The 22,371-nt window shown below is 44.2% G+C and overlaps 1 protein-coding gene across 4 annotated transcripts in view; it reads left to right on the top strand.

Moving 5' to 3' along the window:
* The first annotated feature begins 11,328 nt into the window (after window positions 1-11,328).
* DDX6 (DEAD-box helicase 6) overlaps window positions 11,329-22,371 on the top strand; it is a 45,125-nt gene continuing 34,082 nt past the window's right edge. Inside the window, exons 1-4 of one of the 4 annotated variants that reach the window (XM_040977074.1) lie at window positions 11,329-11,528; window positions 14,490-14,962; window positions 21,320-21,383; window positions 22,215-22,319. In XM_040977074.1, the coding sequence (XP_040833008.1) occupies window positions 14,763-14,962; window positions 21,320-21,383; window positions 22,215-22,319 (369 nt within the window). In that variant the 5' untranslated portion in view covers window positions 11,329-11,528; window positions 14,490-14,762. Of the gene's footprint in view, window positions 11,529-11,757; window positions 11,822-11,937; window positions 12,066-14,489; window positions 14,963-21,319; window positions 21,384-22,214; window positions 22,320-22,371 lie in introns of those variants that run through there. The other 3 variants (XM_040977071.1, XM_040977072.1, XM_040977073.1) reach the window with 3 other exon arrangements.

The raw sequence follows: 22,371 nt of genomic DNA, 5'->3' as shown, positions 1-22,371 counted from the left end.
AGAGCCAAAATGGGATACAACAAGACTGGTCTGGTGTACATGCTGGCATGTGCAAGAACTGAGGTTAGGGTGGGTCTAGTGGGGATTACTGGGGGTTGCCCCAACTATAGTGTAGTTTACTGGCACACTGGGTTGGACTGGGCCACAGTACCCATCAGTTAGCATAGGACAGAAGGCAGGGGAACGGAACTGACCTGGTAACTACAATCATCAGTATGTGCGTAGGCTGATGTGGGTGATGACTGAACCAGACCCTGTTCTGTACTGGCTGGTACATGCAGAAATCAGGTGTGGGATCACCCCAGGTGAGGTTTCTTTGGGGATTGCCCAACTCGACCACTGAACTCAAGACTTCTGCCACAGAATTGACCTTGAAAAAATTTCCTCATTCTTGGAGCAGCAATGTCAACAGCATCTCAAAACTATCAAAACCACATGAGCACAATCCTCAGAAAATGCTCCACAACGGGGAACCTGGGATGACATTGGGTGGCTGTTCCCCATTCCCGAGTGCTGAGGCGGTTGGGAGGCTGGGCATGGTTTCTCCCTTTGATTCCTCCCTCTCCCAGATATAGGAAAAAAAAAAAAAACTAAAAAAATGCATAAATGATGATCTCACCCACTTTTCCTAATCTTCAACTCCTCCCACACTGATCAACCAGGTAAGCATCATCAAAAATAAAATGAAAAAAAAAAAAAAAGACTTCAGCCACAGGGGAAAATCATAGGATTTGTGGTCTGACCTTGAAATGTATGCATCGGCATGGGGCTTTCTTGATTGCTGGTGTGGTCAGCATGCCGAGGTATATAAGGGGGACATGGTGGTCAGCCATTTAGGCCTGCAGAGGACATTGACAGCCATGTAAGAAAATAGAGACCAGAACAGGTTGGACAACTCTCCTGATCAAGCTTTGGCAGCAAGTCACTGGATGAGTGGATGCACTGGGTGGACTCTGTCAGCCAATGAACTTTGGGAAGATTTGCTCAACCTTGGAGCAACAAAACCAATAGTATCTCAGAACTATCAAAACCATTCAAGCCATACCCTCAGAACATATTCTCCATATCAGAGTTTCTTTTTTTCTTTTTAAAATTTTTATTTGAAAGGCAGATTTACAGAGAGGACCGAGAGAAAGATCTTCCAGCTGCCACTGGTTCACTGCCCAAATGACCACAATGGTTAGATCTGAGCCAATCCAAAGCCAGGAGTCAGGTGCTTCTTCTGGGTCTCTGACGGGGGTACAGGATCCCAAGGCTTTGGGCCATCTGCAGCTGCTTTCCCAGGCCATAAACAGAGAGCTGGATGGGAACTGGAGCAGGCAGGACATGAACTGGTGCCCATATGGGATTCTGGCACTTGCAAGGTAAGGATTTAACCTTCTAGAAGGACATCAAGTAGACATCCTTTATCCTCAGTTGCTGATGAAGTTTAGCAGCTGGGATCAGCCTTCTCCCCTCCCTTGCTTCTCCCCCTCTTAATATTTTGCTGGCTCAATAGCTTTTCAAATCCATGTCCTCTCCTCTTTCCCCTTAAGGATATATTTTTTAAAACCCCTTTTTCCTGTTTTACAATACACCAGGATCCCATAGAGGCACTGATTCAAGTCCCAGCAGCTGCTCCACTTCCCATCCAGCACCCTGCTTGTGGTCTGGGAAAGCAGTAGAGGATGGCCCAAAGCCTTGGAACCCTGCTTCTCCATGAGAGACCTGGAAGAAGCTCCTGGCTCCTGGCTTCAGATCAGCTCAGCTCTGGGTGTTGTAGCAACTTGGAGAGTGAACCAGTGGATGAAAGATTTTTCTCTCCAGCATCCTGGCAACTCTCTTTCCAGATCCTGGATCAAAGATGCAAATACTTTGGACTTTGGAGTTTTTGAGTCTCTTCATTCCTTTCCTTGCTTGCATTTCCTTCTATTTGATTTCTCTTTCTAGTGAGCTTTTGACCATCTCTTTCACTGTGTCCTACAACTAAATTAACTTCCACACACAGTGATTTTCCCAGTAACAAAAATTTGTTCAAAGGTGGCACAGAGATGAAGTACCTTCTTGGGGTACTACAGGGCAAAAAATATGGAAGGAGTAAGGCCTGATTCATGAAAAGATAAATCAAGAGGTAGAGAAGGGAAATTGAGGAACACTGAGTTTAATGAGCTTGATTTTTTCATAGTCATCTGTGGTAAGTAGGTAATGGGTTAAAAGACTGAAAGGAGTGCTGTATCTTCTTGGCTGTTTTCCAGATAAATGACATGGCTGGATCTGCATCTTTAGAAACCAGCGTGATGTCCTGATTGCAGCACCAGAACCCTTCATAGTGTAGCGTCAACAGTGCAGGCCATAAAGTCTTAATTTTCCATTGCTTCTTATTATTCTAGTATTCTTTCAGTAACACACATAATAAATATTTGTTGTGTACCTGGAATACAATCAATGAATGAATAATGCATGAAGAATCAAATAAAGAACTATAGTTTGTCATTGACACTATAAACAAGATTCCCTTAAAAATTTGAAAAATTAATTCTATTAGCTAGTTTCACCTTTAGTAAACAGGCTTGATAACTATTTACTTTGCCTGCTATAAAAACAACTATTGTTTATTGAGATTTAAAGAGAGTTAGCCCTAGGCTAAGCATTTTACATATAATTCTCATTTACTCTTCTTACAACATCCCCAGAGGCCAATGTCTCATCTTCATTTTACAGCTGAGAAAACAGGCTTAGTTGGGACATTAAGGGACTTAGGAATTAATTCTATTTTGGAGTAGGGGAATGATGACTGTGGAATATTAAGACCTGGGAATCTGTACCCTTACAATGGTGCTGAACATGTCTTTTGTACCTGCATTTTTAAAATTAATTTTTTTAATTTGAAAGGCAGAATAACACAGAAAGAGAGCCAGAGAGATTTTCCATCAGCTGGTTCACTCTGTACGATGGCCAGAGTTGGGCCAGTCTGAAGTCAGGCATTTCTTCCGGGTCTTCCCTTTGGGTATAGGAGTCCAAGCACTTGGCCCATTCTTCACTGCTTTTCCAGGTCATTGGAAGGAAGCTAGAAGGGAAGTAGAGCAGCTGGACTTGAACTGGTACCCATACAAAATGCTGGTGCTGCAAGCAGAGGCTTAACTTGCTATGCCTCAGCACTTGCCCCTGGAGCCTGCATTCTTATAGTTGCTGAAAATACTAGGAGTGCAGATGTCTGATGCACCTACGTTTTCTGGCTGGAAGAACATGAAGACATACATTTCATTGTGCCATGAGTGTACTTTTTTCTTTTTTCTTTTTTCTTTTTTTTAAGATTTATTTATTTTTATTGCAAAGTCAGACATATAGAGAGGAGGAGAGACAGAGAGGAAGATCTTCCACCCGATGATTCACTCCCCAGGTGACCGCAATGGCTGGGAGCCAAGAATCTTCTCCAGGTCTCCCACACGGGCGCAGGGTCCCAAAGCTTTGGGCTGTCCTCTACTGCTTTCCCAGGCCACAAGCAGGGAGCTGGATGGGAAGTGGAACAGTTGGGATTAGAACTGGCACCCATATGGGATCGTGGCGCGTTCAAGGCAAGGACTTTAGCTGCTAGGCCACCGCGCTGGGCCCACCAAGAGTGTATTTAAGCTGATATTTTTTTCTTTTCTTTTTTAAAGATGTATTTATTTTTATTGGAAAGGCAGATAAAGCTTACAGAGAGAAGGAGAGACATTTGCTGGTTCACTGCCCAAATGGCCACAACAGCTGGAGCTAAGCCAATCTGAAGCCAGGAACCAGGAGCTTCTTCTGGGTCTCTTACACAGGTGCAGAAGCCTAAGGCTTTGAACCATCTTCTACTGCTTTCCTAGGCTACAAGCAGGGAGCTGGATGGGAAGTGGAGCAATGAGGACATGCACCAGTACCCATATGGAATCATTAGTTCTTACAAGATAAGGATTTAGCCATTCAACCATTGTGCTGGGCCCAGATGGAAGAGCTTTCTGTTCTCTTTCCTTTGTAAATCTGTCTTTGGATGAAAACTAATTAATCTTTTAAAAAAGAAAATGGCATCAGGTGGGCTTAATATTATTTTCGTCATTTTGCCCTTTGCTACAAATTAACCTGTTCGTATTAAATATCTCTGTATCAATCAATTGCAAATAACCACTAGTTTCATTACATGAAGTGAGAGATTAAGACATGATATTTGTCTTAAAAGTGCTTCCAATCTAAGAAATACAAAAAAAAAAAAAATGGCAAAAACTTCCACAAACCTCATTAAAGGCATATAAAGCAGGATGTACGTCAGTACTAAGCTGCATAGCATAGTTTATAAGGACCATGGGAGACATGACAGTAGGAGTCATCTGAAAGAATTGAGCTTTCAATAAAATTTAACATTTATGATGTTATATTGTGCTGGTCTCATCATATACATTATTTTACTGTATTATTTTTATTGGAAAATCAGATTTACAGAGAGGAGCAATAAAAAAGAAAATCTTCCATCTGTTAGATCACTCCCAAAGTGGCTACAATGGCTGGAGCTAATCTGATCTGAAGCCAAGAGCCAGGAGTTTCTTCTGGGTCTCCCATGCAGGCGAAGGGTCCCAAGGCTTTGGGCCATCCTTGACTGCTTTCCTAGGCCACAAGCAGGGAACTGGATGAGGAGTGGGGCAGCTGGGACATGAATTGGTACACACATGGGATCCCAGCGGATGCAAAGCGAGGACTTCAGCCACTAGGCTATTGTGCTGGGCCAGTCTTAATGTATTATTAATCCCATTCAATAAACATGTCCTGGACTATCTATATATAAAATACCTTATTTTATATTGGTCGAAAACTGAATGACATTTTGTCCTCAATAAACCAGAATAAGCCATGTTTACAAATGGATGACACAAGGCTATAAATACAGTGATTATGTAATTTATTGTGCAAATTGGAATACTTTTGACAGCAGTATTGTCAATTACTCTTGAAAAACTCACTGTTTCCACCAAGCCTGATTGTATCACCTTAGCAACAAAAGAGCTCCAAGGAGTATTTGGGATCACTCAGCATAGCTCAGTGGTAGGCATGAATTAGAGTTTGGTTTGCTGATGGTGATGGTTACCCAGGGCACTGGAGGCGAGGGGCTGGGTCTACTCCAGACTCGGCATGTTTCCCAGGTTTCAGTCCAGAATGGGATGGGGGAGGGGCCACAGGAGCCAGTAAAGTCACCAGCCTGGTGGGATTCCAGCCCAACAATGGCACACCTGAACGGATATTCCTTACATAATTGGGGCATACCCAGCCCCTTTCCCAGCCCACGTATCTAGAGGAGTATAAAACTCCCAGACACGTATCTCAGCTGCCCTTTTCGCCTCCATCTTCCTTCCACTCTGAGTGAAGGGGACCCAGGAGTGAATTTTCCAATAAAGCTTCTGTTACAACTATGAACAACTTACTGATATTATTCCACCAGCGGGCAGGTGGTCAGTGGTTATCATCTAACAGTTGGGAGGGCACCAGGCAAAAAATATGTAAACATAGTCATTTCAGATAATATAGTGGGGGTGGTGAGGGACAAGTAACAATACAGAAGGCAGCTACAAGGAAGCCACCTTTAGCTGAAAAGAATGCTAAAGACCAAGATACGTAAAAACAAAACAAAAATCATATAAGGGGATAATGGGCCAGCGCTGTGGTATAGCTGATAAAGTCATTCCTTGCAACATCAGCACTTCAAATGGGTTCCAGTTCAAGTCCCAGCTGCTCCACTCTCCATCCAGCTCCCTGTAATGGTCTGGGAAAAGCTACAGATGGCCCTACTGGCTAGGCCCCTGTCAGCTATCTGGGAGACTCACGGATGAAGCACCTGGCTCCTGGTTTTGTTTGGCTCAGTCTGTGCTGTTGCAACCACTTCGGGAATAAATCAATAGGTAGGAAATCTCTTGTCTTTTCCTCTTTCCCTGTAACTCTGATTTCTAAATAACTATTTTCAAAATAAATAATAAAAAATCATAAAAAATTATCTTCTCTTATTCAGTAGGTCCAAATTCCAGCTCAAGTGGCTTGACAAAGGGGCTGGTTCCAAAGGCCTTTTACTTATTTTGGAGAGAGAGGAAATTCACATTTTATTCTATAGGGAATGGAGAAGCTTGAAGGTCTGTCGAGTAGCTTAGTGATATACTGGGAAAATTACTATGGTATGAGTGGTCAGGGTGGTGGGACAGGCAAACAGGTTAAAAAGCAGGAATGTAGGAAGCTACTAAAACAGTTCAACAAGCAGAATAAAAAAATCCTCCCGATTTGGATGGTGCCAGGGCAGCGGAGGGTCACAGATGGAAGTGACACCCCAGAGCAGTCCGACAGGATTTTGCAAGAGGTGAACCACCTAGCCTAGAGTTTGTCCTTGGGAGCCAGTGAATGCTGGTTCCTGCTTCCTCCCTCTCTCACTCAGCAGGGAAAGAGTGGGGAAAACTGTCTTTGTTGGTTCATTGAGAAAGGAGAAAAACTTGGATCCCCATCCAGGATGAGGGTAAAAAGCAACAGAGAGAAATGTATAGGGTAGCCACATAGGCATTCCCAATTTACCAATGGTGGGTTGTTTTTCTTTCTTTTAAAGATTTGTTTATTGTTATTGGAAAGTCAGATATTCAGAGGAGGAGAGACAGAGAGGAAGATCTTCCATCCAATGGGTCTCTCCCCAAGCAGTAGAAATAGCCGGAGCTGAGCCAATCCAAAGCCAGGAGCCTGGAGCCTCTTCTGGGTCTCCTACACAGGTGCAGGGTCCCAAGGCTTTGGCTGTCCTCCACTGCTTTCCCAGGCTACAGGCAGGGAGCTGGATGGGAAGCAAGGCCAGCGGGACTAGAATCAGCTCCCATATTGGATCCTCGCATATGCAAGGCAAGGACTTTAATTGCTAGGGCATCGCGTCCCGGGCTCTGGAGGGCTGTTTTGACATGGTAAAATGAAGCTAGGAGTCACTGATGACGGTTATTTAGGGGTGGACAATATGATTTAAAATAAAAGTCATAAAAAAAATCTTTCAAATTCTTCAGGCAGATAAAGATTAGGAAGTTTACTGAAGCCACCTTGCCTTGAAATACCACTTTCTCCCTTTATTTCACATCTTGCTGCTACTTAAGCCACCAAGGACAAGAGTCTGTCCCTTAGCTATAAACTCCCTTCCCAGGTCTCACATTTAAAAGGTCACAGTTCTGTCTTCAAGGACAGAACAAAACAAAAATCAACACAAAGGCTCTGCAGGAAATCAGGGCAGGGCACTTTCCCTTGATTGTTCAGGCTCTTGTTGCTATCCCCACAAAGGATACTCAGAAATGGAATCTTGCCATGAGGCTTGGGTAGAATGGGCCTGGTACACACAGCAACACCAAGGCAATTCAATAAGATCAACAGAATGTAGATCCCACTATATTGCTCATTAGCAACTTCCCTGAACCAACTTGGGAAGTACCCAGGGGGCCAAGGCATCTTAAGTGAAGGCAGACTCAATTCTTTCTTGATTTGAATGGTCTAAAGTAAATTTATACCTGGTTTTCAGATTTCAGTGTCTTTCTAGCCACACATTATTTTCAAAATAATACATAAGTTAAAATTGTTAATGCACAGTAATCTTGGAAAAACCAAAGAAGCAAAATGAATAGTTCCAAATCTTTGGGTGATTACCACAAAGCATGCTGTGCTGAGAGCCAACGAGGCCTAAGATACCTGGGCTGCTAGTTGGTCTGGGTGCTCTGGGACCAACGCGTAATGTCTGTGAAAGGGAATCCAGAGGGGCTGGTGTTGTGGAGCAGCCTTCTAAGGCACATTTGTGAGAAGTCAGATTGGAACTGGAGGAATTGGAATTCAAACCAGGCACTCAGACATGGGATGCAGCTGTTTCTATCAGAAGCACAATCTGTGTCCACCCCTCCCCCCTCAACATCTGCCTCTCCAGTTGTGTTTTAAACAGACTTGCAAAAACCTCAAATCTATTTGTGAATCTTTTTCTGTTTAAAAAATGTCCCTCCCACATGCATTCTGTCAGAGCTCTTCAACAATCAAGGCAGAACACTGCAGGTTATCACGTCATAGTTCAAAGTCCAAAAGTTCAGCTGGGGAGGGTGGGTTGGGGCCAATTAAGTGAGAATGACTATCAACACCAGGACGAGGGCCTGTAATTCATAGTGGGTAAGATACCGGCATCCTTATTGGAGTGTCCTAGTTTGAATCCTGGCTCCAGGTTTCTCCTAAGACCAGCTTCCTACAAATGCGCACTCTGGGGAAGGCAGGTCAGTCACTGCTACCCAGGTTGAACCTGCAGTTCCTGCTTTCAGCAGGTATTTGGGGGAGAAAACCAGTGGTGCGGAGCTTTTGGTGTCTGTCTCTATCTCTCAAATAAATTAAAAAAAATTTTCAAAAGACAATGGCCATTACATCTCAAAAAAGCATATGACAATAGGTGACTTTAGTGGGACTAGCAACCCTCCAGAAACCATATCTACAGTTCACTCACAACTCTTTCATTCAATGTTCGCTAGAAGGCCAAAGGACTTGATTTATATTACATTTTTCCTAAAAATTTTTAATTTTCCATGCCCAGCGCGGTGGCCTAGTGGCTAAAGTCATCACCTTAAAAACGCCGGGATTCCATATGGGTGCTGGTTTTAATCCTGGCAGCTCCCCTTCCCATCCAGTGTGTGGCCTGGGAAAGCAGTTGAGCACAGCTCAATGCCTGGGGACCCTGCATCCACATGGGAGACCTGGAGGAAGTTCCTGGCTCCTGGCTTCTGATCGGCAGAGCACCGGCTGTTGAGGTCACCTGGGGAGTGAATCATCAGACGGAAGAACTTCCTCTTTGTCTCTCCTCCTCTCTGTAGATCTGACTTTGCAATATAAATAAATCTTTAAAAAATTTTTTAATTTTCCAAATCAACATAGAACAATTTTAGTAACTTAAAAGAGTCCAATGTGGCATTTCACCATGTATGTACAATATACAATGCTCAGGTGTTGCTATCACCCAAGATGTGTATTCTTTTCTTGTGCTATGAACATTCATAATCCTCTTCAAATTGTTTCAGGCATACCACTTACCAAATTTAAAAATACCTGGCCATACTTAAGGGAGGAATTCTATACCTTGTGTCCACTCTAACGAGAAGGCGGTTGGGTGGCTTCTTTGTAATAGTCAATCAATTGTTGTCAATCATGTTATTCCACCCAACTGCATCCCTGTACTCACTAACTAGCCTCTCTCCATCCCTCCAAAGTATTTTATGACAATGCACGCAGCACCAACTAATCTGTGTTCCTAACGTGTCATATTTCATTATTCTCACTAACATGCAAATAGGGGAAAAATCTTTTGACCTATCACACACTAAAATTGAAAGTAAAGTAGAAGACCCAAGGTTCATAGTTTAAACAATCTATACATCCCATCAGAAAACTGGACAGGGCTGGTATAGATGAGCTGTGGGGCTACTTAACGATCTTAAAAGAACATTATATAGAAATACAGAGACATATAGGAATCCTGGGCAAGAAGGGAAGCCATTTCATATTCCACATTTTTTGTCATGACCTCACCCCAAACTCCGTTTGACCACTAGTTATTTGTGGACATGAGCACCTTTCTTTTGCTAGACCCATTGCTTGAGTGGTCTAAGGGAAGAAACTGACCCGTTTTTAATCCTGAATCCTACTACTTGCAACAAGAATGAGGAAAACAAGACCTCGGGTTATGCTTTAGCCTTCTCCACCGGAAAGGAATGGGGTGCAGGCTTTCCCTCTTATGACTAGTAGTTTAGAAATCTGGGTGGCAGATGACATGCCATACACCTAGAATTTTTTTTATAAAGATTTATTTTTATTATTTTTTATTGGAAAGGCAGATATACAGAGAGGAGAGACAGAGAGGAAGATCTTCCGTCCGATGATTCACTCCCCAAGTGAGCCGCAACGGGCCGATACTATGCCGATCCGAAGCCAGGAGCCTCTTCTGGGTCTCCCACACGGGTGCAGGTTCCCAAAGCTTTGGGCCGTCCTCGACTGCTTTCCCAGGCCACAGGCAGGGAGCTGGAAGGGAAGCGGGGCTGCCGGGATTAGAACCGGCGCCCATATGGGATCCCGGGCGTGCAAGGCGAGGACTTAACCACTTGCGCCACCGCGCCGGGCCCAAACCTAGAATTTAAAGAATTAAAGGAAACATTTTTTTTTAAATGTCACGAGTGGTGTTTTCATTGCTCTCTGCCGCCTTTCCATTGGTTGTGTGGAAATACACCATTCAATGAGAACAGGATATTGGTTCAGAGCATGCCACAGGAGCTCGTCGGTCTGCTCGGGCTAGGAAAAGCTTTATAGTGAAAATTGGGGGAGGCATCGGCTCGGCTGCGATTGGAGCTCATTGGCACCGGGAAGCTGGAGGAGGGCTAACTAGAAGCAGGGGACCTCATGTGATTGGATTGCGCAGCATATTTGGCTTTCTGCGATTGGCCCCCAGTCGGAGGCAGCGGCACAGCGGCAAAAAATATGGAAGCTGCGTGTCAGTGACCAAGTGCTGACCCTTCTGAGCCCACTGCTGCAGAGGTGGGTCGGAGTTTTATTGTCACATATTGTTTTGTACACTCCGTTTCTCATCCCGGCGAAACCGAAGATTTTACCTTCCCTTGACCTAGTCTTAAAAAAAAAAGTAGGTCACCATAGCATTTCTATTCTGTTAAGCATAAACGGAAACATTAGGATCTGAAACCTAATTATGGGAATAAGTGCCTGAAAATCTGTATAGCGCGGATCAGGCAGGAGAAGAAACTCACTCTGCCTTCTAGTACCCCATATATTTATAGAACGCCAATTTCCACCCTGGCACTTCAGTCGTGTACCCCCTTTTTTCCGGAGGGGAGGAGCTTAGACCTCTTTGAAGGTTGTGGGCAGGAAGGGAGGGTCACGCCACCCACCCTGCACCTTCACGGCTGGGTCTTCTCCCAGCCTCCTTCTTGCTCCACGTTGCTCTCCAGAGCCGCCCTGGTCCCTCACCGACGCACACCATCTCGGCCCGGTCCCCACAAACTACCCCACCCGCGTGATCCCATGGTCCACGCAGTATCTCAACCCACAGTCCAGCCCGCGCGCCCTCCCGCCCCCCGCGGCCCTCCCTCACTCTCCCCCGGGCGCGTCCCGGGGCCCCCGGCTGCTTCCCTCCCGCAGCCGGCGCCTGACGGCCACTGGTTCCGCGCGTTCCCGGGTGCAGGCGCGCGTCTGGGGGGGCTCGGACGCGGCCCCTCTGGTCCAGCAGCAGCTACCCCGGCCCGCGGCGGAGGGATGCCAGCGCGGCTGCCCGTCTCCGTACAGCTGCCCGACCAGGTAGTTCTCGAGAACATGGCCAGTAACAAGCAGATCTTCTTCTGGTCACAACCCTGGGTTTTCACTTTGGAGGCGTGAAGGCAGGTGACTCTGCTCAGCCACCGTTCCCCAAGCATTTCTCCTCAGCTGTAGTAAAAGCCTTCCGGTTCCTTCAGAAAGGAGTCAGCTTCCCCTGGAGCTTTTCTCTCGTCAGTGAGAGAACGGACCTCCAGGTTTGTTGTGTGTGTGTGTGTGTGTGTTTTCCCTTCTCCCTTTCTTGAAGGAGCTTCTGCTGGGCTTCTTCATCTCGCCGCCAAGGAACGAACACCGTTCGCCAGCGACGGCCGAGCTCTCGCCATCTTGAGTGGAGGAGGAGCCGCGGCCGCCGCCATGCGGAGAGTCAGGGAAAGAGGGAGGGTGTGAGGGAGGGAGGCGGCGGCGGGCGGACGAGGGAGGGGGCAGAGAGCCGAGTTAGCTCGGCTCGGCGGCGACTCCGGCGGCGCCGTGAGAGCGGGCAGCGGCCGAGGTAGGCTGGACGGCTCGGGGCCGACGGCGCGGGCGGCGGGCGGCGCGGTCCCGGGAGCGGGGCGGGGGCAGGGGCGGAGGGCGGGGGAGGCCGCGGCGAGGGGCCGGGTGGGGGCGGGCGGAGGTTTCCGAGGAGGAAGGAGCCGCCGCCATTTTGGGAGCTTCGAGTCAACAATAAAGGACCGAGGGTGCCGAGCGGGAGTGGCCTCGGTGGTAGGACTCGGGCCTGAGTCGCAGGGCGCGGGGTGAGGCCGTGGGGTTTTGGTCAGCGATGCCATGGGGGTCTCCGGGAGCCCCTCGGGTCGGTGAGGAGTGCGCTCCGGGCGGAGGCCCTAAAGCCTGCCGGGGCCTGGGGAGGAAGGCGGCCGGCAGCTGTGTGGGGTGGGGGGCGCCTCAGAGGAGTCGAATATGGGAATTCGGTGCGCCGCGGGGTCAGGAGGAGGAGCGGGCCGAGTGCTCCGAGGAGTTTAATAGAAGATGAGGGAATATGGGGGCGGCAGGGACTTCGGGGGAGGTGATGTTGGAGGTTATAGGGTACGAGCAGCCCTACAGGGGGCGGCACGGATCTGCGGTATTGGAAAGATCTACCTGGAAGAGGACGAGCTGCTGTTTGATGGCAGTAGGCCTGTAGGTCGATAAGCAGAGCGTATTGATGGCGCCCCCGGGTCGTAGAGCTAAGGAGAGACGTCCTGGATTGTAAGGCGGGCGGGGGGGGGGTGTCTCTTGGGGGCCCCTAAGTGGAGGAGTCCTTATTGTTTGCGACTGCCGGAGCTGAGTTTTGGCTCTTGTTGCGCAGATAGGATTGCAGGGCCCCAAACCTTTTGTTTTTGTGGTCAGAAGGAGCTGACTTGAAGTGTGAGGTTGGCGGGGGGAGGGGGGTGCGGGGGGGTGGACGGAGGAAGACGGGGGCACGGGGAAAGAAATGTCCTGTAGTTGAGGGCCTCTAGTCATTGGCTTGACTCCTTACCCTCCTTGTCCACCATATCCTTCTCTCCAAAATAAAAACCCGTCGCACCAACTTGTAGCCAAAGCTTTTAGAGAAACTGCGCTGTATTTGCAAGCAAAAGCTCTTTTTGGAGACGACACTGTTTGGGGTGTGAAGCTGTCAATTGCTAACTACGATCTGGGAAGTGCTGTAATTAACTCCACCAGGGGCTCCTCCCAAATAGTCTACGTTTCCTCGTTCTTTTTCGATTTTTTTTAAACGTAGAACTGTAACCTGCAAATCTAAATTGAGAAAGGGTAGGAGGAATATTTCCTCTCAAACATAAAGCTGCAGTGCAGATCTTATTTTTGAATTTAGGGGAGATGCGAGGTCTCAGTGGGTATGATGAGTGGTGATGAAGAGACTGGGTTTTAGAGATTGCCCTGTCTCCCCGTGTGAACTATGTGATACTCTTGATGGTAATGTAAACCTGTCAGTACTGGAAACGAAACTGTTAACCACCTCGTCGAAGTGGTCAGATTCAGGGAGACTTTGGAATAAATATTTTTGAGGATGTGATAATCAGGATTTGCTTGTGAACAACTTGATGTTTCTTTTTTTTCTTTTCAAAGTACGTAATCAGGGAGCGTTCTGTAATAAATTTGTAAGATGTCTTTAAAGTTTTGAGTTTGAGCTGCCTCGGTATATGGCAAATGATCACTGGTTAATAGACTAGTTATTTTTGGTGAGAAATGTTAGGGCATTAAGCAATCAAAAGAGATTTTGCTTTCTAGACTTTCTAAATTCGATTTTTATTTCCTGATTTTTTAAACGAACAATTCTGTTTTGGGAGCAATTTCAAAATGAAGGAGGTTAACCAGTACTTTTTAAAAAAGACAACTATGAGCTAGATTTTGTATTCTGGAATTCCTTGGGATGCTCATTAATGTTTAGCTTTGCATAGTTACCCAAACCCTTAGGAAGTTTTCTTCTCATTTTAAATAATGCTAATTTAAATTAGTATATACTTTGGAGAGAGTATTTTGAAAGGCAGCCAGTAGTTTTTTCATATTTGGGCTTTATTAATGTGAAAGTTTTTCTTGTTTTTAAAGCAAAAGATTTTAGCATGTGGATATGTTTGTATCCCTTGATAGTTTCGTTATATAAGGGATAAAACTTAATGGATAAGAAGAAAATATACTTTTCTTGATGAAGTTTAGTTTCCCTAGGTGAATTTCTTAAGCACAGAAATTTTTCTTAAAGTGCAGAGTTCAATTTAAAAACTCAATTTTTCTTAAAGTGCAGAGTTCAATTTAAAAGACTCTGTTGCTGTTAGAAATACATGGGTTTTGTTCAAGTAAATTTTATGTCAGTTTATGATACTTAACTGAGTTGTCATTGGTTGAGTGTAATGAATAATCATTTTCAGAGGTAGCCAACTGCAGAGAATTAATGGGGAAAATGAAAGAGATGGCTGTTTGCTAAATAATGCTGATGTAATTACACTGTCTGTATATTTCTGCCTAGTTTGAGTTGCTTTGAACTCCTAATATTAAATGTTTGAGATTGGTCTCACTTAGATTTGGTTTAAGAGATGGTTTATCATTGCATCTTTCCGAGCTTTGTGTAGTGATTTGGTCTACACAGGTCTACCTATGTATTTTTAATTGTTCAGTTTACAAGATGAGAGTTCTACAGGAGTGCTTTCCACTGTGTTCTAATTTAATTTTTTTCTTTGTTTCAGATTGAAGCAAGTGAATTCAGATATAACTCAACCTTGTTGTTAGAGGGCTTTTTAAAAATAAAAAGTTGATTCGGTGCATGAGAGCAAGTTAACTGCTGCTTGCTGTTCAGAGACTTACAGGTGCTTGCCTGCATTGCAATAAAGGACTCATATATTGAGCAAGACTTATTTATCTCTTCGTTTTGGAGAGCCTAATAAACTGTTATTACAGTTTCTCTACTGACTTTGAAAAGTTTTGAAGTTTGAAAAAGACACCTTTGCAATTAACACAGCATGAGCACGGCCAGAACAGAGAACCCTGTTATAATGGGTCTGTCCAGTCAGAATGGTCAGCTGAGGGCCACTGTGAAGCCGAGTGGTGGCCCCGGAGGAGGGGGCACACAGACGCAGCAACAGATGAACCAGCTGAAAACCACCAACACAATCAATAATGGCACTCAGCAGCAAGCGCAGAGTTTGACCACCACTATTAAGTAAGTGTTAAAGTAACTAATAAATACACTTGGAGAACCAACATTTCTTTTGTTGCTTGTTGTTCACTAAGTACTTGTATACCTTATTTTGTGTTTGCAAATAACTATTTTATGTTGTCAGGTAATGTTACAGTACAGTGTGTTGCTGTCAGAAGTAATTGAGTCGTAGGTGATAGTAATTTGTGCATTTTTTAAGAAATATTTATTTGAAAGGTAGAGTGACAGAGATGGAGGTCTTTCATTCACTGGTTCACTCTGCAGAACTGAAACTTCCAGGGCTGATCTCAAATTAGTGGCACATGCTGAAGCATTTGGGCATCTTCTGCTGCTTTTCCAGGTGCCTTAGGAGGAAGCCAGATTGGGAATAGAGCAGCCAGGACTGGAACCGACACTATGATATGGGCTGCCAGCGCTGCTAGTAGTAGCTTAAATTGCTGTGCCACAGTACTTGCCTTGTAAAGAATATTTTTTGAAATATACTTGGCTTTCCAAATTAGTCCTGTGTAGAAGTTAATAGCTGAGTTTGTTTTAAGTTAATGAAATGGTCAGACTCATCTTGTTTTTGTCAGTATAATTCTTCCTGGTGTTACAGTTATACCTCAAGCTAGTTTAGTATTTTTTAAAAAGGTATATTTCAGGCAAAATAACAGATCTGTTCATTCATTCCCCCAAATGTCTGACACAGCCAGGCCATCCATTCAAGTTTCCTGTATGGTTATCAGGTACTTGATCTGTCATCCCACTGCTTCCAGGACACATTAGCAGGGAGCAGGATCAAAAGTGGCATAGCCAGGACTTGAATTGGCACTTCAATATAAGATTATTCCAAACATTGGCTTATTTAACACTGTGTCAGAGTGCTTACCCACTTACGCTAGTTTAACTGGCAGTTAATGCCAGTTTCTTTTTTTTTAAACTTCCACCAGCCTTCTGAATTCCAAGTTCATTTACTTACAGGAAATGGTACTTTTCTGTTTTTCTTTTCAGTCATAAAATCATTGGGAACGCAAGTTTTGTTTTTTTGTTTTGTTTTCCCATTTATTTGAGAGGGTGCTAGGAAGACACAGAAAGAACTCTTTTGACTGTTGATTGACATTTCCTGCATGGCTGTGGCAGTTGGGCTGGGCCTAGACTTCCATTTGGATCTTCCCTGTGACAGGGTCCCCAGTACTTGAGCTATCTGCTACCTTCTCGTTTCTTATCAGGGAGCTGGGGTCAGAAGCATTGCAGTGAGGACGTGAACCAGTGAGCCAGGAAGCTGGCTTTGTATGCTATGGCTTAACTCACTGTGCCACAATGCTGACCCCAATGTATGTTGCTGAATGGTCTCAAACCCTGTTATTGACTAAAATTTTAGTGTTCTGGAACTGGCCTTGTGTGGCTGACTAAGCCACCATATCCCTTGTGGACACTGATACCAGCTGAGTCCTGGCTGCTTTGTTTTCTGTTCTGGTGCTGATGTACCTGGGAAAGCAGTGGATGATAGCTTAAATGCTTGAGATGCTGTCAGACATATGGGAGCCCTAGAAGGTCCCTATGGCTATTTGGGAACTGAAGCACCAGATGCAGGATCGATCTCTCTTTTTTTTAGTCTTTATTAAAGCTGAACACTTAGGTGTTGTCATCTCTTCAGTGAGTACTTCAAGCTAGTTCAATAGTAACTGTCACTTTAAAGTTGGGAGTTGTAGGATGTTAACATTGAAGACTCTTGACCCCGATTAAGGTTTGGATTTTGTTAGGAACCTGACCATATAATATGGTTTAGCTTCTAGAGAGCTTCATAAAATGATAATTTGGTTTTCTGAAATGTATGCTTTGCTGAGAACTATTTTTCATTTTCTACAGAAAAATAGGCCTTCAAGCTACAAGACTATCATGTATGCAGGTGGTCATTGTCATGTAGTTAATTCCTGACAAAAATTCATGTGTTCACTGGGAGAATTAACTGTAATTTGTTTTGTTTGTTTTTTGAGAGGGGAGATGGAGCTCTTCCATCTGCTGGTTCACTCCCTGAATGGCTGTAACGACCAGAACTGGGGCATTCCTATGCTAGGAGAGAGGAACTTCCTCTGAGTCTCCCCTGTGGGTACAGAGGCCCAAGAACTTGCACCATCTTTTGGTGCTTTTCCAGATCATAAGCAGGGAATTGGATGGGAAGTGGAGTGAATTGGATGGGAAGTGGAGCAGCCAGGGCTAGAACCAGTGTCCACTTGGGATGCTGGTGCTACAAGTGAAGGAGTAGCCAGTAGTGCCATCATACCAGCGCAAACAGTATGTTTTGTGTGTGTGTGTGTTTGTGTGTAATGTAAAGGTTTATTCCTTTTTATTGGAAAGGCCGATTTACAGAGAGAAAGACAAAGATCTTCTATCTGCTGATTCATTCACCAAATGACCACAGTGACCAGAGCAGAACTAATCCAAAGCCAGGAGCCAGGGACTTTTGGGTCTCCCTTGTGGGTGCAGGGTCCCAAGGCTGGGGCTGTCTTCGACTGCTTTCCCAGGCCACAGGCAGGGAGCTGGATGGGAAGTGGAGCCGCCAGGACACAAGCTGGCACCCATTTGAGATGCTGGTGCTTACAGGTGGAGGAGTAACTAGGTGAGCCACCATGGTGGTCACTCCTTTTTTTTTTTTTTTCTTAATTGGAAAGTTAGATTTATAGAGAAAAGGAGAGACAAAGATCCTCCAGTTCCTGTTTCACTCTGCAAGTGGCCACAATAGCCGGAGCTGAGCCAATCAGAAGCCAGGAGTATTTTCCGGGTCTCCCACACTGGGGCAGAGTTCCAAGGCTTTGGGACTTCCTCCATTTCCTTCCCAAGCCACAGGCAGGACCCCCGATGGGAGGTAGAGCAGCTAGGACACAAACCAGTGCCCATGTGTGATCCTGGCATGTACAGGTTGAGGATTTAGCCACTAGGCTACCATGCCCAGTCCAGTCCTAGATTTTTAAATGCATGCTTTCATTTATAGAAATGAAGATGTTAGGAGTTTTGAGAAATCTCATGGTAATGTGTATTAGAAAAAAAAAACATGGATTTTACATTTTTTGGTACTCAAATTTATCTTTCAATTCAGTTTTCCAAAACTTTTTGAAATACTCTAATATTTTCTGAGTTGTGGTTTGTTGTGACAAATTATGAAAGGTTAGCAAAGTTTAGCTATTTAAAAAAATTTTTAATATATTTATTTATTTGAAAGGTAGAGAGGGAGAGCTATTTCATCTGCTGGCTGCCTGTCCAGCTGACTATAGTAGTTGGGTCTAGACCAGGTTGAAGACAGAAACCTGGAATTCCATTCTGGTCTCATGTGGGCGGCAGGGATCCAAGTGCTTGAGCCATCTTCTGCTTTCTTAGGCACATCAGCAGGGAGCTGGATTGTAAGTGGAACAGTTAGGACTCAAAGTGGCACTCATAGGGGTTGCTAACAATGGCAATATTTTCTTTTTTTAAAAGTATTTATTTTTATTGCAAAGTCAGATATATATAGAGGAGGAGAGACAAAGAGGAATATGTGCCGTCCAATGATTTACTCCCCAAGTGACCGCAATGGGCGGAGCTGAGCGGATCTGAAGCCAGGAGCTGTTCCAGGTCTCTCACTCAGGTGCAGGAACCCAAAGCTTTGGGCTGTCCTTGACAAGCAGGAAGCTGGATGGAAAGCGGGGCTGCCAGGATTAGAACCACTGTGTTTAACGCAAGGAGTTTAGCCGCTAGGCCACCGTGCTGGGCCCAGAAGTAGTTTCTTGACCCATTGCATCACAGCACTGGACAGTGTGTGTTTAATGCTTTTTTCCCCCCTAAGATTGATTGATTGATTTGAGTTGGAGGGAGAGGATCTTCCATCGACTGATTAACTTCCCCTGTGGCTGCAGTGGCCTGGGGCTGGGCCAGGCTGAAACAAGGAATCTTACTGTGGTGTCCCACATGTGTGGCAGGAACCTAAGCAGTTAGACCGTCTTCTATTGCTTTTCTTAGGCTATTAGTAGGGCCCTGAATTAGAGGTGGAACAGGAAGGGCTGAACTATCAACTGTGGAAAGCTGACAGTGTATAGCTCTACTCTTTAAACCAAAATGCTAACCCCTATTTTTTGAAGGTATTTTTATTGGAAAGGCACATTTGCAGAGTTAAGGACAGATTCTCCATTTGCAGGGTCATTCCCCAAATGACCACAGTGGCTGGAGCTGAGCTGATCAGAAGCTAGGAGCCAGAAGCTTCCACATGGGTGCAGGGATTCAAGGACTTATGCCATATTCCATTGTTTTCCTAGTTTATAAGCAGGGAGCTGGATGAGAAGTGTAGCAGCTGGGACAAGAATTGGTGCCCATGTGGAATGCTGGTGCTTGCAGGTGAAAGATGGCCAGTGGATTTGGTATGCCGGCACCAACTAAATCCTGTTTTTGTTTGTTTTTAAGATTTACTTTATTTTTATTGGAAAGTCAGATGTACAGAGGGAAGAGAGACAGGGGAAGATCTTCGTCCTCTGATTCACTCCCAAAGTGGTCACAAAAGCCAGAGCTGAGCCAATCCGAAGCCAGGAGCTAGGAGCTTCTTCCAGGTCTCCCACACGGGTGCAGGGTCGCCAGGCTTTGAGCCATCCTCAACTGCTTTCCCAACCGCAAGCAGGGAGCTAAATGGGAAGCGGGGCTGCCAGGACATGAACTAGCACCCATGTGGGATCCTGGACATCCAAGGCGAGGATTTTAGCCACTAGGCTACCATGCTGGGCCCTACCCCCTGTTCTTAAGAATAGACATAGATAAAGATGTATTATTTCATTATTAGGATAAGTGTGGATTTTTTGAGATTATGCCTTGAGACAATTGTGAATTACTTGTTCTCCTTTGCTTTTCCTAAGGTAAATGGTTTCTTTATAATTCTTTCCATTTAAAGTCTCCTCTTGTGCCATCTTTTCTGCAGCCTTCTGCATACAATCAGCTGTCTTAGAACTCTTTTAATACTTATATCTGTCACTTTTTTCATTTGTATCATTTGCTGTTTTGTCTTAGAAGATTTTGAATACTTTGAGGGCAGGTTGGGTTTTAACTTATGGATAAATTCCTGGCGTGGCCTGTTCCACTCTCAGCTGTTGGGGACATTTTGGGAGTAAATTAACAGATACAAGATTTCTCTTTCAATTAAGTAAATTAGTCTTTTTTTTTTTTTTTTTCTTTAAGTAACTGGTACACATATACAGACCTAATAAACAATAGAAGCAGGAATTAAGTCACATATTAAATTTCAGAACTCTTGGCTTTAATTAACTCTAAGAAGTTAAAATTTTACATGCTTGCATGATATAGTGCCATACTAGAAGGTTGCCATATAGTGAGCTAAGCTGCCACCTACAATGCCAGCTTCCTGTATCAGAGTGCTTGTTCAAGTTCCTCCTACTCAGTTTTGGCTCACTGCTAATGTGCATGGGAAGGCAGCAAAAGTTAGACCAAGTGCTTGGACCTTGGCCCCTCATGTGAGAGACCCAGAAGGAGCTCTGTGCTTGGTTTGGCCTGAACCAGCCTCAGCTGTTGGAGCCATTTGGGGAGCCATTTTTTTGTTGGAGCCATTTTTTTAAGAAAAATAATTTCTTTTCGGTTAGAGCAGGCAGCTGCTTGATTTTTTTTTTTTTAAATAGATTTATTTTGTTCTTATTGGAAAGGCAGATATACCGAGAGGAAGATCTTCCATCCACTGATTCACCCCCAAAGTGGCCGCAATGGCCGGAGCTTCTCAATCCAAAGCCAGGAGTCAGGAGCCTTTTTAGATCTCTCCTATACAGGTGCAGGGTCCCCAGTCTTTGGGCCGTCCTCGACTGCTTTCCCAGGCCACAGGCAGGGAGCTAGATAGGAAGTGGGGCTGCCGGGATTAGAACTGGTGCCCATATGGGAACCTAGCTAGGATTTTAGCCGCTAGGCTACCACGTCAGGTCCAGTTGCTTGATTTTGAATTTTGCTAAATGAATAATCTCCATTAATTTGTAACCATATAGAAATTTGGAAAAATGTTGCTAAATCTTGCCATTTGAAAAAAGCCAGAATGTGAACTTAGAGAGTCTCCAACATTTTTAAATGATAACTGCTTTAAATTAAAATACATGTGGTATATGTAAGCAAAACAAAACCTAGTCAGGAACTGCATCTTATACAATACTAGTTTTCTTCATTCTTCAGGAATAAGTGCTCCCTCCTGTTCTTGATTTGTGATCTAGCCTAGATTGTTTTCAGTAAGAACACCTCTAAGATGTTTGACTCTTTAAAACTGTTTATGGGTACATGGCAGTACAAGAAATTTACTGTGATTCTTAGGATCTAATTGTTAGGTGGAATGTTGTGAATTTCGATACTTCAGATTTACTGTATTCTCTTTAGACCTGGTGACGACTGGAAAAAGACTTTAAAACTCCCTCCAAAGGATCTAAGAATCAAAACTTCGGTAAGCTGGTTATGCGTTTCAAGTGGAAAAATGTAAGGGATCTCTGGAAGTGAAGTAGTTATTTGTAATAACTGTAAACATGTTCTCAGTTGGAATGAGTGAAATTGTATAGGTCATATGTGTTGAATTGCCAGAATTTTTCATAATTTTGTTGCAGAATTCGTGTGTGTGTTAAATAATATGTATGTTATGTAATTTGTTCAAAAGTTTCTTCCACTCTTAAGTTATTTAAATTGAAGATTTACTTTGTTTTTATTGGAAAGGCAGATATACAGAGAGGAAGATTGGTTTTGTTTTTTGGGTAAGAAAGCAGTGATCAACCAGAGTTACTTCTTATAACACAGTGTCCCTAACCATGGGGTTTTTATTTTTGTTTTTGTTTTCTCCTAGGTAGCATTTGATACTTCTTAGGGGTTTCTTACCATACCTAGAGCATGCTGTTAAGAAAGCCTGTTAGAGTAAGGAATTTTGTGTCCCCAAATGTGAATAATGCTGAATTTGAGAAACCCCTAGCCAGGAGATACATGTAGTTAATGAGTAATAGAAGTGGGTTCGATTAGTAATTCATAGCAGAGTACAGTATTTCACCAGTGCTTGGAAGACTGATCAAACAATGGCCATTCTGCAAAATTGTTTTTAAGTGGTTGTACATGTCAAAAGGAGAGTTTATTTTTCAGGAATAGTTTACGTATAGATTAAAGGAGCAGTAAATTAAGTCTATATAAAGGTTGAATAAATGACGAATTTTTTTTTAATCATGCTAACTACTTACTAAAGGACATAATTGTACTTTAATAGTTTGTGGGGTATTTTTGCTCTTTGTTTCATTAGGATGTGACCTCCACAAAAGGAAATGAGTTTGAAGATTATTGTTTGAAACGGGAGTTACTGATGGGAATTTTTGAAATGGGCTGGGAAAAGCCATCTCCTATTCAGGTATGTGTACTCTTTGGTCACATGTAAGATTATATGTCATATATTACATACT

This window comes from Ochotona curzoniae, unplaced genomic scaffold, assembly GCF_017591425.1.
Source record: "Ochotona curzoniae isolate NIBS_2020 unplaced genomic scaffold, NIBS_Ocur_1.0 contig_2723, whole genome shotgun sequence".
Classification (NCBI taxonomy): domain Eukaryota; kingdom Metazoa; phylum Chordata; class Mammalia; order Lagomorpha; family Ochotonidae; genus Ochotona; species Ochotona curzoniae.
The sequence above is the reverse complement of the archived record's forward strand: the minus strand, read 5'-3'. Positions and strand labels throughout refer to the sequence as shown.